The following is a 14909-nucleotide window of genomic DNA, read 5'->3' as shown; positions in this document are numbered from 1 at the left end:
CTGAGGGCCACATACAGTCTGTGCTACATCTTTATGTTTTGTTGTGTTTTCTATTTACAACCGTTTGACCCCTGTAAGACTGTAGAAAACAGTAAGAGTAGGTGGTGGGAGCATCTAGGAAGCTATCAAAGTAGTCTAAGGAGGACCTGATATGTCTTGGGAGAGAATGGCCATAATGGGAAAGAAGAGACTTGCCATACGATTTTAGAGTTTGAATTGACAAAGCTTGCTTGTAGATAGGAGGAGAGGAGGATGTGAGATTGAGGAAAGCATGTAAATTGTCTTGAAGGGTTCTGGCTGTGTGGTACTGTTAATTAAGATAGAGAATAGAGGCGAAGAACCAGGTTTTAAGGGAAAAGCTACTGCATTCAGTTTTATTGTTGAATATAAGTTGACAATTAGATGGTTCTGTGGCAATATGAGGAAATGAGCTTCAGATCTGGTAAAAGTAATGGCTAGAAACATAAAGTAGGGCATCATTAGCATATAGATAGTAAGTCCAGGGAATGGCTGAGGTAACAGGAAAATTGTATAGGGCAAGAAGAGAGGACTGTCTCAACCAGATTGGATGGAGGAAATCAAGCAGGCAAAGGAGACTGGTGAGAAGGGGCCAATGTCAATTATGATTTTTTTGACTTATAATTTACTTAGAAGTATGTTTTTGAAATTTCTAAGCATATTTGTTCTTTTAGTTCTTTTTGTTGTTGATTTCTAACTTAATTACAGGCTGGTCAAAGAATGTGGTCGGTATCAACTTGAAACAATTGAGAGTCACTTTCAGCCTAAAACAAGGGTCAGCAAACTATAACCTGTGAGCTAAATCTGGCCTGCCACCTATTTTTATACAGCCTGGAAGCTAAGCATGATTTTTACATTTTAAATATTATACATAAAAATCATATAAAATTCAAATTTCAGCGTTCACAAATAAAGTTGTATTAGGACATAGCTACACTCATTTATTTACATATTGTCTGTAGCTTCTTTGTTACCATGCTGGCAGAGCTGAGTACTAGCAACAGAGACCACATGCTCCACAAAGCCCAAAATATTTACTATCTGCCCTTCACAGAAAATGTTTACTTACCCCTGGCTTCCAATGTGTTCAATTTTTAATGTCTAGGTGTTCTTGAAAAAAATCTGTACTCTCCAGATAACATCTGCAGGGTTTTATATATGTTTATTAGATTAATCTTACTGACTGTATTACACAAATTTATATACTTACAACATTTTGTCTGCTTAATCTACCAAATACCGAGAAATGTAAACTGAATTTTCTAATTTGGCAGTGGATCTGTTAAGTTCGTTTGTTCTGTTTGTTTTGGGGCTTTTCTTATAGTTCTGTCGATTTTACTTTATAAATTTGTAGTTTAGGTAACTAGATGCAAATAAGCTTAGAATTGTTATCTCTTCTCACTGAGTTAAGCTTTTATCAGTATGTAATGATGATCTCTTTTTTTAACTAATAGTGTCTACATTAAGCCATATTTTTCCTGATATGAATATACCAGCTATCTTGTTAACATTTTTCCTGGTGTAACTTTTCATCCTTCTTCTTTCAACCTTTATGGCTCTTTAAGTTCTAGATACATCTTTTCAAATAGCATATAGCAGGTTTTTTATTCAATCTGGCAGTTTTTGACTTTTAACTAAAAAGTATAGTCCATTTTCATTTATTGTAATTAGCAATTACTGTTCTATTCTGATTCATTCCCACTAATATATTTTATATTTTCTGTTTTGTGGCCTATTCTGGTTTTTGCTATTCATTGTTTTGGATTGACTAATTCCAATTGTTTTTTCTCTAACAGTTTGAGTTACTCTATTTCTATTATAATGATCACTCTAGAAATGTTAATATTTTAATCTCTCTTTTATGTTTTATCTTGTTGTCTGTGTTATATTTCTAGTCCACTATTTTTCTCTTCAAATGTTTTAAACTTGTTATTTTTCCCCAGTATTGAATTTCTGTCTTAGTCCATTTGTTCTTCTATGACAGAATACCTGAGATGGGATAATTTATAAAGAAAATACAATTAATTTTTCACAATTCTGGGGGCTGCAAAGTCCAAGATCAAGGTGGCAGCCAGATTGGTATCTGGTGAGGACTGCTCTCTGCTTCTGAGATGGTACCTTGCTTCTATACCTTCTGGTGGGAAGGCATACTGTGTCCTCACATTGCAGTAGGGACAGAAGGGCAAGAGAGGGCTCTTTTCAACCTTGAGCCCTTTTGTAAGGATGCTAAATCCATTCAGAGGGCAAGGTCCTCATGACTTAATCATCTACCAAAAGGCTTCCCCTCTCAATACCATCATAATGCTGATTAAGTTTCAACATGAATTTTGAAGGGGACACATCCAAACACAGCAATTTCTAATTTCAATGATAGGTTTAACATCTTTACATTCTACTTATTTGTTTTCAAATTTGCCTGATTATTTTAGTACTTTTTTGTTCCTTCATTACACTTTCAATATCCACTTTATTTACTTAAAAATATTGAGCATACTTTTATTTTAGATCTGATCATTCTTATACCTACAGCCTTTGCAGGTCTCTGTCTCTAACCTTTGTGGTTTGTTATTTCTGCTGTCTCTTTCATGATGGCTTGATTACTTTTCGTGTTTTTGTGATGTGTCTTGTTGTTAGCTCATATTTATTGGAAATGTGTCTGTGGAAGTCTTTGACACCTAGTCAAAGAGGCATTCTTCTACAGATAACTTGCATTTTCTTCTCCCAGGGTCCAACTTAAACAACCAATTTAAACTTGGAATTTTGAGGTCCACAGAGAGTACAAAGTCTGGCCTAAAACCTCCTAAAGTTAGGTTTGTGGTTAGGAATATCCAAAGAAAAGGTATTTTGTTTTGTTTTTCTTTTCGTCCCCTTCTATCCAGAGCCAAGCTTGCGATAAACATGTGTGACAGGCAGAATTCTACAATGCCCCATGATCTCTGCTCCCTTGTGTTACCCCAAGTATAATCCTCCCTCCCCTGAATGTGGGTTGAATCTGTGACTTGCATCTAATCAAGAGAACATGGCAAAGGTGACAGGCTGTCACTCCCATTATGACATTATGTTACATACAACTTCGTCTTAACAGGCTGGAGAGACTCTTCCGTGGCATTCAAACTGCCATCTTGTGAACTGCCTGTGGAGAGAACCACAAAGCAGGGAACTGTAAATAGCCTCTAGGACCTGCAAACAGACTCCAGCTGACAACCAGTAAGAAGCCAGGGCCCTCCGTCATATAAGTCACAAGGAAATGAGTTCAACCAACAACCAGAGGGAATTTGGAAGTATATCTTCTCCTAGTCAAGCCTCTGATAAGAACACAACCCCAGCCAATACCTGGATTACAGCCTGGTGAGACCCTGAAGCAGAGAACCTTGATAAAACATGTCCAAGCTTTTAACCCATAGAAACTATAAGATAGGTGGGCACGGTGGCTCACGCCTGTAATCCTAGCACTTTGGGAGGCTGAGGCGGATGGATCATGAGGTCAGGAGATTGAGGCTATCCTGGCTAACATGGTGAAACCCCGTCTCTACTCAAAATACAAAAAATTAGCCAGGCGTGGTGGCAGGCGCCTGTAGTCCCAGCTACTTGGGAGTCTGAGGCAGGAGAATGGCGTGAACCCGGGAGGCGGAGCTTGCAGTGAGCCGAGATCGAGCCACTGCACTCCAGCCTGGGCGACAGAGCGAGACTCCGTCTCAAAAAAAAAAAAAAAAAAAAAAAAAAAGATAAAGATAAAGAAAGAAACTAAAAGATAAATGTGTATTGTTTTAGGCCTCTAAATGTGTGATAATATGTTAGGCAGCAATAGAAAACTAATGCAGCAAAGAGCTCTACCATCTCCATCTGTGGCGTGGATTTTTTTTTTCCTCGTCCACCCACCGGGGGTCCCTTTTCAGAAAGTACAATCCAAATCGCCTTCTTTGTGCAGGCTCTAGACTTGGTTTCCTAACCTTGCACACATGGCCTTTAAACCCAACCTTCAGATCACCAAAAACTGGTAGCCAAACCCAGAGCAAACACCCATTTCAGGTCTCAATCAACTTTCTTATTTCTTTGAGGATTTCCTACATCTACTTTAGCCATGCGCTTTTAAATTATGGTGTTTAAAATATTTTATCCAGCAAGTGTTATGTTTTTTTAACAAGAGGATTTCTTTTTTTTTTTTTTTTTTTTTTTGAGACGGAGTCTCGGCTCTGTGCCCCAGGCTGGAGTGCAGTGGCGCTCTCTCGGCTCACTGCAAGCTCCGCCTCCCGGGTTCCCGCCATTCTCCTGCCTCAGCCTCCCGAGTAGCTGGGACTACAGGCGCCCGCCACCGCGCCCGGCTAGTTTTTTGTATTTTTTAGTAGAGATGGGGTTTCACCGTGTTAGTCAGGATGGTCTCGATCTCCTGACCTCGTGATCCGCCCGTCTCGGCCTCCCAAAGTGCTGGGATTACAGGCTTGAGCCACCGCGCCCGGCCAGGATTTCTTTACATACCTAATCTGCTATATGCCTGGGAATTTCCATTCCTGATCAGCCCATTGAAGGTAAATTTCCTACTACTACCACACCCCAAGCTACTTAAGCAAAAGAGATTATGATCTCTTAATTGCCAAATCCAGTCAACTCTTTCCAGTCCTCATGTTACTTGGCCTCTCTTTCAGCTGCATTTGGCACAGTTGGCCACAGCTTTTCCTTCCTCTTTCCTCCTCTGGCTCCTAATCACATACGTTTATGCTATTTCTGCTGTCACTGTTTCTTCTCAATTTCCTTAACTGACTCTACTTTTTCTGCCTCCCTTTTAAATCTTGGTGCTCCTCAGAGTTCTATCCTAGGAATTTTATTCTCATTCTATAATACATACTGTACGTGGATTACCTTATCCATTCCCATGGCTTCTACTATCATATACATGCCTGTGACTTCCTAGTCTATATCTCAAATTATATTTGGAAAAATAGATTAGGTTAAGTGAGATGAGATAATAGCTGGGATCATAGGTGTGTGACATTGCACGTGTCAGATGCAATGATCCCAGCTATTAGGGAGGCTGAAGTGAGAGGATAGCTTGAGCTTGGGAGTTCAAGACCAGCTTGGGCAACATAGTAAGACCTGCCTTAAAAAAAGAAAGAAAGAAAGAAAGAAAAAGGTCGACCCAAAATCTCAGTAGATTAATATGGAAAAGTTTACTTTTTGCTCATATAGAATCTACTGAAGGTCCAAGTGACTCCCCAAAGAAACTGTCCTCCATATGCTGACTCAAGGATCCAGGGTTAGAACTCTCACCTTCACCTTCCCATCCTAAAATCTCCATTGTTGTGGGAGAGGGTCAGAGGAGGTCTTGCATCAGCAATTAAATGTTTTGACTAAATGGGACATGCATCACTTCATTCACTGCCCATTGGCCAGAACTTGTCGCATGACAAGGGAGGTTCCACACAAGAAGGAGAGGAGAACTGGTTGTTGGTGAGAACTAGTACTGTCTACCACACGATTCTAGTACTGTCTACCACACAATTCTAGTACTGTCTACCACACAATTCTAGTACTGTCTACCACACAATTCTAGTACTGTCTACCACACAATTCTAGTACTGTCTACCACACAATTCTAGTACTGTCTACCACACAATTCTAGTACTGTCTACCACACAATTCTAGTACTGTCTACCACACAATTCTAGTACTGTCTACCACACAATTCTGAACTAGTACTGTCTACCACACAATTCTGAACTAGTACTGTCTACCACACAATTCTAGTACTGTCTACCACACAATTCTAGTACTGTCTACCACACAATTCTAGTACTGTCTACCACACAATTCTAGTACTGTCTACCACACAATTCTGAACTAGTACTGTCTACCACACAATTCTGAACTAGTACTGTCTACCACACAATTCTAGTACTGTCTACCACACAATTCTAGTACTGTCTACCACACAATTCTGAACTAGTACTGTCTACCACACAATTCTGAACTAGTACTGTCTACCACACAATTCTAGTACTGTCTACCACACAATTCTAGTACTGTCTACCACACAATTCTAGTACTGTCTACCACACAATTCTGAACTAGTACTGTCTACCACACAATTCTAGTACTGTCTACCACACAATTCTGGGGCTCTCTTTTGTGAGCCCCAGATCTGTGCATCCAACTGCTCTCTCAACATCTTTACCTGAATGTTCCACTGGCACCCCAAATCCAATGTGTCCAAAATTAAACTCATTATTTTTTCTCAATCTTGTAACCCCTTCTTTTATATTCTCAAAGTTAGTTGATAGATACAACGCAGGAAACGCAGTTATTACCACCTCCCCTCTCTCTCTTACTTTCCTCTCACACCTAATAAATGACTAGACTCATCACCTATCTGCTCTACCTCTTCCCCATGGCCATTGCCTCTATTCAGATCATCCTAATTTCTCACTTGGAACTCTACAACACCAAAGGATTCTTCACCCACTGTTTGGCACCTCACTGGTCCCTGCTACACTCTGTTGCCTTAACCCAAATGTGCTTGTGTTAGTCCTCTTCAGCAATCGTTCCATTGCCTATAAGGGTAAAGTATGTTTAGGGCCTGCCATTACCTGGTTTTATCTATCCTCGCCAGCCTTTCCCCTTCCATCCCCCACACTTATCCTATCCTCATTCCCCATAGCACTACCTATGCTGAGATACTTGCATTTCCCCAAACTCAAGCATTGTGCCAAAGCATGCCCTTGTTTACCCTGTCCCTCTACCTGGAATACACTTCCTCCCTCGGTCTGCCTAGAAAATTATTCATCTTTCAAGGTGCAACTCAAACATTATCTCCTCTATGAGGCTTTTCTTGACACCTATCCTCCCTCCTTATCGTGTAGCCTGACCCCTTTGTTCATTGCGTCTCACTCTATCCTGTACAGATGTCTCACATCTACAATATTTCATTATGCTTATTTATGTGACTGGCCAGTCTGGAACATGCTTTTGTAGATGAATGAACATATCTCTCTCTCTCTACAAGAGACAGATCCCGCAAGTCAAGAACTATGTCTTACTCATTATTGAACCTCCAGAGCTTGGCAGGGTGTTTGGGTAGGTGCTGAGTAAATGTCTGATTAATTAGTTAATCCTCCCTCTAAGTCTTGAACTACCGCTGTTTCCTTCTCTGGCTTCTCTTCCTCCTTCTTGCCCTTTGGTGGTATCTTTGATCATTATCTCATCTTTTATCCCCCATTGTTTTTGCTGCCACTTTCCTAAATATCTCTCAAATCCATATATATCTCTTCATCTCTCTACTGCTACCATCCTAGTCCACGTTACTGTTACCCTCCTCAACTGGATCACTGCAGTAATCTCTCAACCGGTCTATTCGTATCTATTCTGGCTAACTTCCAATCTGTTTGCTCCAGTTTTAGTGATTGTTCCATAATGCAAGCCTGATCATGTCACCCTTGTTTAAATATGTTTAGTACAGATAAACCCACTTCTCTTAAAGACAAAAGTTGTGAGCGACTGGCCCCTTCCTGCCTATTCAACCTCATCCTCATCATGCTCCACGCCCTGCCCACACCCCAGTGCCACTTCACATACTTCCTCTTTCAGTTTTTGTCAAACTAGTCTTTTTTTTTTTTTTCCCCCTTCAACTTCCTACCCTCCTTCTGGCACAGGGTTTTTAAATGTTCTGTTCCCTCCAAACTTTCCCTTCCTCTTGGTCTAGTGGAACTCCAACTCACATTTCTGATTTCAGTTTAAATGTTGGGTCGTTTTGTTTTATTTTTTGGCTCTAGGAAGGCTTCCCTGGTCCTCTTCCCCTCTGTTGTAGGCATCCATGGCACAGGGTCCTGATCCTTCACAGCACACTTAACAATCACAATTTGCCATTTCTTTGTGTGGTAAGGGCCTCCTTTACTAGTGTGAAAGTTCCATGAAGGCAGGCCCTCATGCTCGTCATAATATCCTCAAAGCTTAGAATGGGACATAGCACATAGTAAATGTTCAATAAATGTTTTGGAGTAAGTGAATGAAGAAATGAATTATCTCAGCAACTGAGGTTCAAAAACTTGAAGTAGGCCAGGCGCGGTGGCTCAAGCCTGTAATCTCAGCACTTTGGGATGCCGAGACGGGCGGATCATGAGGTCAGGAGATCGAGACCATCCTGGCTAACACAGTGAAACCCGTCTCTACTAAAAAATACAAAAAAACTAGCCGGGCGAGGTGGCGGGCGCCTGTAGTCCCAGCTACTCGGGAGGCTGAGGCAGGAGAATGGCGTGAACCCGGGAGGCGGAGCTTGCAGTGAGCTGAGATCCGGCCACTGTACTCCAGCCTGGGCGGCAGAGCAAGACTCCGTCTCAAAAAAAAAAAAAAAAAAAAATTGAAGTAATCATTGACTCATCCTACTGTTTTATTCCCCATATCCAGGTCCCAAGTTATATGTCCTCCAATTTTATGATCCCTGTGGTTTCAGCTCACACCCTCACTACACAATACCCAGAATATCCCCATACCCTCTAGTTTCTTTGTCTCTACCCAAAATTTATCTTATATGATATGGTACAATCTGTCATAAAGGTTATGTTTACCATGTTATATCTCAATCAAAAAGATTTAGTGTTTATTTTTAAAATATTTTAAAAATATCTTGCTTGGATTTAAAGCTCCCCACCATCTGGCTAAAATCCATCTATGTCAACTATTTTTCATCTCCCACCCTCTCCAAATGCCCCTCCCTATTTATTTATTTATTTATTTATTTATTTATTTATTTAAGCACCCTGTCACTCAGGCTGAAGTACAACGGCATGATCGTGACTCACTGCAGCCTCAAACTCCTGGGCGCAAAGGATCCTCCTGCCCCAGCCTCCCAAAGTGCTGGATTACAGGCGTCAACCACCACACCCAGCCAAAATGTTCCACTCTTGAACTGTGCTGATATCCCAGAAAGCCATCACTTGAATTTCAGTAACCAACCCTGGGCCTAGGGCACCTCTCCCACAGCCCTTTCTTCCTCCATCCATTCAAAGCCTATCTGTGCTCCAGGTTTACCTGCACACATCCTTGCCTGATTTTTCCAGCTCTGCCAGCTGTGAGTTACTCTTCTCTCCACCTGAAAACCTCTTCCTCAGACTCTGTGCCTGGCTAGCTCCTGCTCATCCTCGAGTTCTCTAAGTGGAAATGTCCACTCCTTAGAGAAGCCTTCCCCAGTCCTCTGTCTTCTCTAAAGATGTTCCCCCAGTGTATTCTCTCTAGCTAGCACTCTGTTTCTTTCCCTCATGGCCCTAATACAATGTGTCATTGACTTATCATTTCCTTGTTTTTCATTTCTCTTCTCAATTAGGTGGTAGAGTCCATGAGGCAAGGAACTTTTCTGCCTTGCTCTCCAAAAAACCTATAATAACCTGGTCAGTTATTAAACCCATATAACCTGGTCAGGCATGGTGGCTCACGTCTGTTATCCAAGCACTTTGGGAGACTAAGGCAGGCAGATCACCTGAGGTCAGGAGTTCAAGACCAGCCTGACCAACATGGTGAAACCCATCTCTACTAAAAATGCAAAATTAGCCGGGCATGGTGGCTGGCGCATGCCTGTAATCTTGGGAGGCTGAGGCAGGAGAATTGCTTGAGCCCAGGAGGTGGAGGTTGCAGTGAGCTGAGATTGCACCACTGCACTCCAGCCTGGGCAACACGCATGAAATTCCATCTCAAAAAGAAAAAAAGAAAAAAAAAAAAACCTATAACACCAGCCCACTGTATGGCCTATAGCATTTACTTAATTAGTATATTTATTAATATTATTTTACAGAAAAATTTATAAAGAAATGATTCGCCTTCCCTTTGAAGGGATCTCAATACTCTTAACACATTTGAAGTCTGCACAGCTAGTACTTAACTCTTAACACGGTTTGCTCTTCGTTTTTCGTTATCAGCCTCATCTCCCTGGTTAGAATAGATGAGATTATAAGGTTTTTGATGGCAATAATAATGTCATACTGATGCGATCTCCACAGTAAATCTGACACAGTGGTTAAAGTAAATACTTAGTAAATATTTAATTAGCAAGAAACCTGTCTTACCTCCTTACATTCTGGCATTCATGTGTCAGACACAAAGAAAACTTACAAAAGAAAGATGAAAAAATCATAATGTTGACCTCAAAGAGGAAGCCTACCCTTGAGTTTAGACAGGATCTTTGCGACATACAATGTGATGCTGGAAGTGGCAGGGGCAGTAATCTTTATTTCGTCATTTCTGAAACATAGGAGAGGTAACGGAAGCAAGTGAAATGCTCAATCTTAGACGATTGCGTCGTATGACCGGACTTTTTCTTGAAAGGTAAATGCTTTTACCGCATGCTCTTAATCTAGATTAAATAATCACTCACCAAAAGAAAGTGTCGTCTAATTGTTAGTGGCTTCTATCACTTGTTTTATTTGGTGCGGGAAGGGTTGTATTTGAATGGTTCTATTTAGTTGATGGATTTTACAGCAGTCAGTAAGATTCTCCAATGCTGGATGAAACGTGAAAAAGTATATATAGCACCGCTTCTCTTTTAATTTATGCTTCTGCCAAATGTTTAGGTTGTGCTTAAAGGGAAATGTATTTCCTGCTTTTCTTGGCCTGGATTTGTGAGTAACTATTTCCCTGTGTGTGATGATTTTGTCAATTTATGTGAAAGTTCGGGTGGAGTGGCCTAACGTTTTCACAACGGCTATGGTAACATTTTTGTAAATTCAGAACTGCTGCAGTGAATTTCAGGATTTTACAGAAACCTATGATCCTATCTTCTTCCATCTCTCCAGTGGCAAAGCCTAGTGTAAGCTCATATTCTGTTTAGCACCAACGTATATTTCAATATTTTAAAAATATTATGTCAATATTTAAAAAATATTATGTCAATATATTATGATGGTCTGCAAAGAGTACCATTGACGTACAAGTTAGAAAAGGAGCAAAATGTGTCAGAATAATTACCACTGCCAATTCTGCTGAAGACTGTGGGCTTCCTATTCTCATGGCTCAGACTCCTCACCGTATTTTCCCATTGGCCCCTTTCTTATCTGACATTGCATGATCTAAAAATGTTTGGTGAATTGTAAGGTACTTGGTAATGTTGCTGTTGCTGCTATTGTAACAGGTACAGGGAGATGAGGTATCCTCCCAACCCTCCCACAGGTCCAAGGACTTGGAAGTTAACTTGGAGAACTGAACAATACAACAATAAATAATTGATGACATTTGTTTAAAGAAATGACCTTAAAATATAGAAGAAATAACAAAGCCAAAACATTTTCCCATGAGTTTGCCTAAATATGAAGTAACATTTTGGCCCCCTAAAAAAAAAAAAATCAGGGAGGCATACAATGTTTTATGCACAAAAATATCTGTTTCATTGTAATTGATTCAAATGAAAATGGAAACAATTCTATCAAGTGGAGAATTTGTTAAGCAAGTTATAGTACATAGCTAGAGCAGAAAGACCCATCACCACTAAAAATGTTATTAAAAGTTTTTAGTAACATAGAAGAATGTGTATGGCAAAATGCTAAATATAAAAGGAAGATATAACCTCTTATAAAAAGAAATATCTCAACTAGCTTTTTAAAAAATGCATGGAAGTCTGACTAAAAGGAAAGACACTAAAAATATTAATGAGTAGTAGGAGTTTGGGTGATTTCACTTTTCTGCCTTTAGATGCTTTATACATTTTGATATAAAGCCTAAACAAGACTATTGGCAGACTTGAGAAGATAATATGTGAGCAGATTAGAAGTGTCTAATGAGGTCTGGAGTAAGGGTCTCCAAGAGCAAGTTTGTCAAAGTTTATGTAGCAATGCCAGGGAGGAGTAAGACTGATACATCAGACCCAGTTGGCAGTCAGTATAAAAATCATCCATTCATCTTCTCTCATACTTCAGTTCAGTGCTTATCAAGCGAAATTATGATTTTCGTTGGCGTTCTTATATATTCCCCTGATAGGCAAAATTCACTGATTGCACCAACATGTACCTTCATGTTATTTCAGTTTATACATCAGTCTCCTGTGAGTTGGTTGGTGGGAATCAGTTCTGGAGAAATCAGTCAATTCTTGGTGCCGTGATAAGATCAAATTTCTGAACCTGCAAACCTGAAGGCTGGCTGCTGAGCTGCAGAAACAACATCAGAGTTGTTGACCTCTGATGAGTGGTCTGTGACCACTGATGGCACTAGAACACCCACAAATTGCCTCTCATTGTTACTACTCTTATATGACAATCACAGTCTCAGAGCTGGCCCTTCAGCTGGCTCTCCTCTCCAAGCTTTCTAACAGATACCTTGTTTTATTTTCAGGGGATGACAGCATGGGAGGAATTAGCTCCACATCTAAACCCTACACTGGTGAGTTTATGACAGGAATAATTACCTGCCTCACTTCTGAGTTAAAATAACTAGAAATTGTGCTGAAAGACTGTAATGGAAAGGCACTAGCTAGTGCATTTCTGAAGTTAGAAGAATCCAATTTTACCAGGATACAGAATCTAATGCCAGGAGGGGTAAAAGGGGAAATCACAGAGACCTGCCTGGCCCTCCAAATCTGAGTAGAATGTCTCTGCTCAATATCAAACTAGGTGGGTCATTCTCCCCTATTGTAGGCATTGGGAAAACCACTGTGGCTGTTTTTGGCTATGCACTGGTAATAGCTGCTCTGCAAAAAGAGCAAACAAAAAAGGGCAGCGGTTTCAAGGTCAAATTCCCCAAGGACTTTGGCAAGCATTTGTTGTTTCTGCCTAGCTGGGAGATGCTTTCCTTAGGTCAGAAGGAGCACATCTCTTCAGGGGTTCCTATTAAACTCTTTGAGGAGGGCAACACATGAGATTTTTTTTTTTTTTTTTAAACAAAGGGACACCAGGCTTGTATTTCATTTATGTAGCTGATTTTTAAGTTCCAGTTCTAATTTTCATTTAAAAGTACTTGGAATCTAAAAAACAACATTCTCACATTTTTGTAAGAGTTGCAGGCCCATCCTTAATTTCCACTGGCTGATTGGGTAAAATGGGGCACGTGGGGACATTTAAGCTGGAAGGATATGATGAAAAGTGACAGATACACTAATACACGAATCCTTTTTATGTTTTCTTGTAGAAAAACAAGGCACTTTCTCCACAGCAGCCCCAACAACTAGCCCTGCACCGTGTCTCTCTAACCACCACAAGTAAATGAGCATTCTCCCATCTGTTTCATCTTGTACCACACAGGATTTGATGTTATGTTGACACCCTTGGCTTAGGGACTTGGGCAGGGAGACTGGGGAGAAAGGACTAGAAACAGTAAAAGAAAAAAGTCAGTTTGTGATCTCAGGAGTATGGCTCTTAATTTGGCATCCCCTAAGCTTCAAGAGATCCATGGATCCCCTAAGCTTATAGGTAAAATTTGCTGGGTGGGGAATTATGAACATTGTGTGGGTTGAGGGAGGGGGAGAAGAAGAGGCCACAGCTTTCTCTGAGGCCCCAAATGGATGTGAAACTCAAAAGCAAAAGCTGAAAACCACTGGGTGAAAATTCATTAGTCAGTGTGAAAACAATTTCAGGAGTCCATCCATAGGCAGGAAAGGTTTCACTCTTTAGGAAAGACCTTCAAAAGCCCAACAGTTCATCCTCTGCCTTTCTCTGCCAAAACAGCAAAAACCATTTAATCCTTGCCTTTTGTGCTGGGGTTCTACTGACGCTGCTGCTGATAGCCTTTATCTTCCTCATCATAAAGAGCTACAGAAAATGTAAGTGGTCTCCAAGGGATAGGACGGCCCTTCTCTGTCTGCCATTGATACTAGAATTAGCTATGAGTGAGTAACGGGAGGAGGTAGGGGAGGGTGCAGTGTGATAAAACCTGCTTAGCCCACCCTGTCTGCAGACTGAAGACTCAAATCCCTTCATTTTTCTTCTGCCCTGCCCCCACCCACCTGCCAACACCCCCTTCCCACCCCACCCTTCACCCAAGATCAGAGGGAGAGGTTTCCCATTTCCCCAGGCCCATTGCTGAGATGGGTCCCTCTTCTTTCTGGCACCATGGCAGGTCACTCCAAGCCCCAGGTCCCGGATCCTCACTCAGATCCTCCCGCCAAGGTAAGATGACCACACTGTTTTGGCGACACTGAAGGGCTACCATCATTGGAATTCCCCTCCATACTCTGAATTATCTACTAGAATGGTGAGATTGATTTCCAGACACTGGGCAAGTGATTCTTTGACCAAAGTGCTCAGGTTGCTTCTAAAGAGCAACCGTTTTGCTCCAAACTGAACTCACTCCTTCCTCCTTTTTCTCCCTCTGCAGCTTTCATCCATCCCAGGAGAATCACTTACCTATGCCAGCATGACTTTCAAACTCTCAGAAGATAAGAGCAATCACTTGGCTGAGAACCATTCTGCAGACTTTGACCCCATTGTCTATGCTCAAATTAAAGTGACAAACTAACCTGGCTTTTCCAACGAGGCTTGAATCCATTTCCTCTCATCTCGGCCCCATCTTCACACATCACTTTCCCTTTTTTACAAATTTTGGATCACCACCTGTGTGAAACTGCAGTCAGAGTTGTTTAGGTGTGATCTGGCAATGCTATCCGGCAGCTTTGGAGACCAATGGTCAGTCTTTTCCTGGCCAGAGCAAAGATTGAAGGCCCTCCCACTTGAACTGACAGCCTGTGAGCCCCTTGGGGGCATAGACTGCCTTCCTTGGACCCTTCCAAAGTGTGTGGTATGGAGGTCAGTGCACAGAATATTCACCCAGCATCATGAATCAACTTGGCAGGAGTCAACCAAATGAACAGTCTACCAAGAATTTCAAATAAAGTCAAACCCCCCACAGTGCTGCCTCTGTCTTTATTATTTATTTGTCTGTTCCTGCCACCTTCTCCAGAGGTCAAGACCAAAAGTGCAGAGCTCATTCAC

At 41.2% G+C, this 14909-nt stretch overlaps 1 protein-coding gene across 1 annotated transcript; it reads left to right on the top strand.

Annotated features, from left to right (window-relative positions):
- The first annotated feature begins 10219 nt into the window (after positions 1-10219).
- On the top strand, positions 10220-14909 carry C20H1orf162 (chromosome 20 C1orf162 homolog). Its single transcript, XM_007977583.3, has 6 exons — positions 10220-10323; positions 12319-12366; positions 13111-13180; positions 13647-13741; positions 14038-14087; positions 14296-14909. Exons 2-6 carry the CDS (start codon positions 12330-12332, stop codon positions 14434-14436), a joined length of 393 nt encoding a protein of 130 aa, XP_007975774.1. The 5' UTR covers positions 10220-10323; positions 12319-12329; the 3' UTR covers positions 14437-14909.

The sequence above is a fragment of the Chlorocebus sabaeus genome, chromosome 20 (genome assembly GCF_047675955.1).
Source record: "Chlorocebus sabaeus isolate Y175 chromosome 20, mChlSab1.0.hap1, whole genome shotgun sequence".
Classification (NCBI taxonomy): domain Eukaryota; kingdom Metazoa; phylum Chordata; class Mammalia; order Primates; family Cercopithecidae; genus Chlorocebus; species Chlorocebus sabaeus.
The sequence above is the reverse complement of the archived record's forward strand: the minus strand, read 5'-3'. Positions and strand labels throughout refer to the sequence as shown.

Coding starts and splice junctions, on each gene's coding strand:
- C20H1orf162 (XM_007977583.3), top strand. CDS start 12,330: ATGGGAGGAATTAGCTCCACATCTAAACCCTACACTG. Junction 13,181..13,646: donor TGTCTCTCTAACCACCACAA/GTAAATGAGCAT, acceptor CTGCCAAAACAG/CAAAAACCATTTAATCCTTG. Junction 14,088..14,295: donor ACTCAGATCCTCCCGCCAAG/GTAAGATGACCA, acceptor CTCCCTCTGCAG/CTTTCATCCATCCCAGGAGA.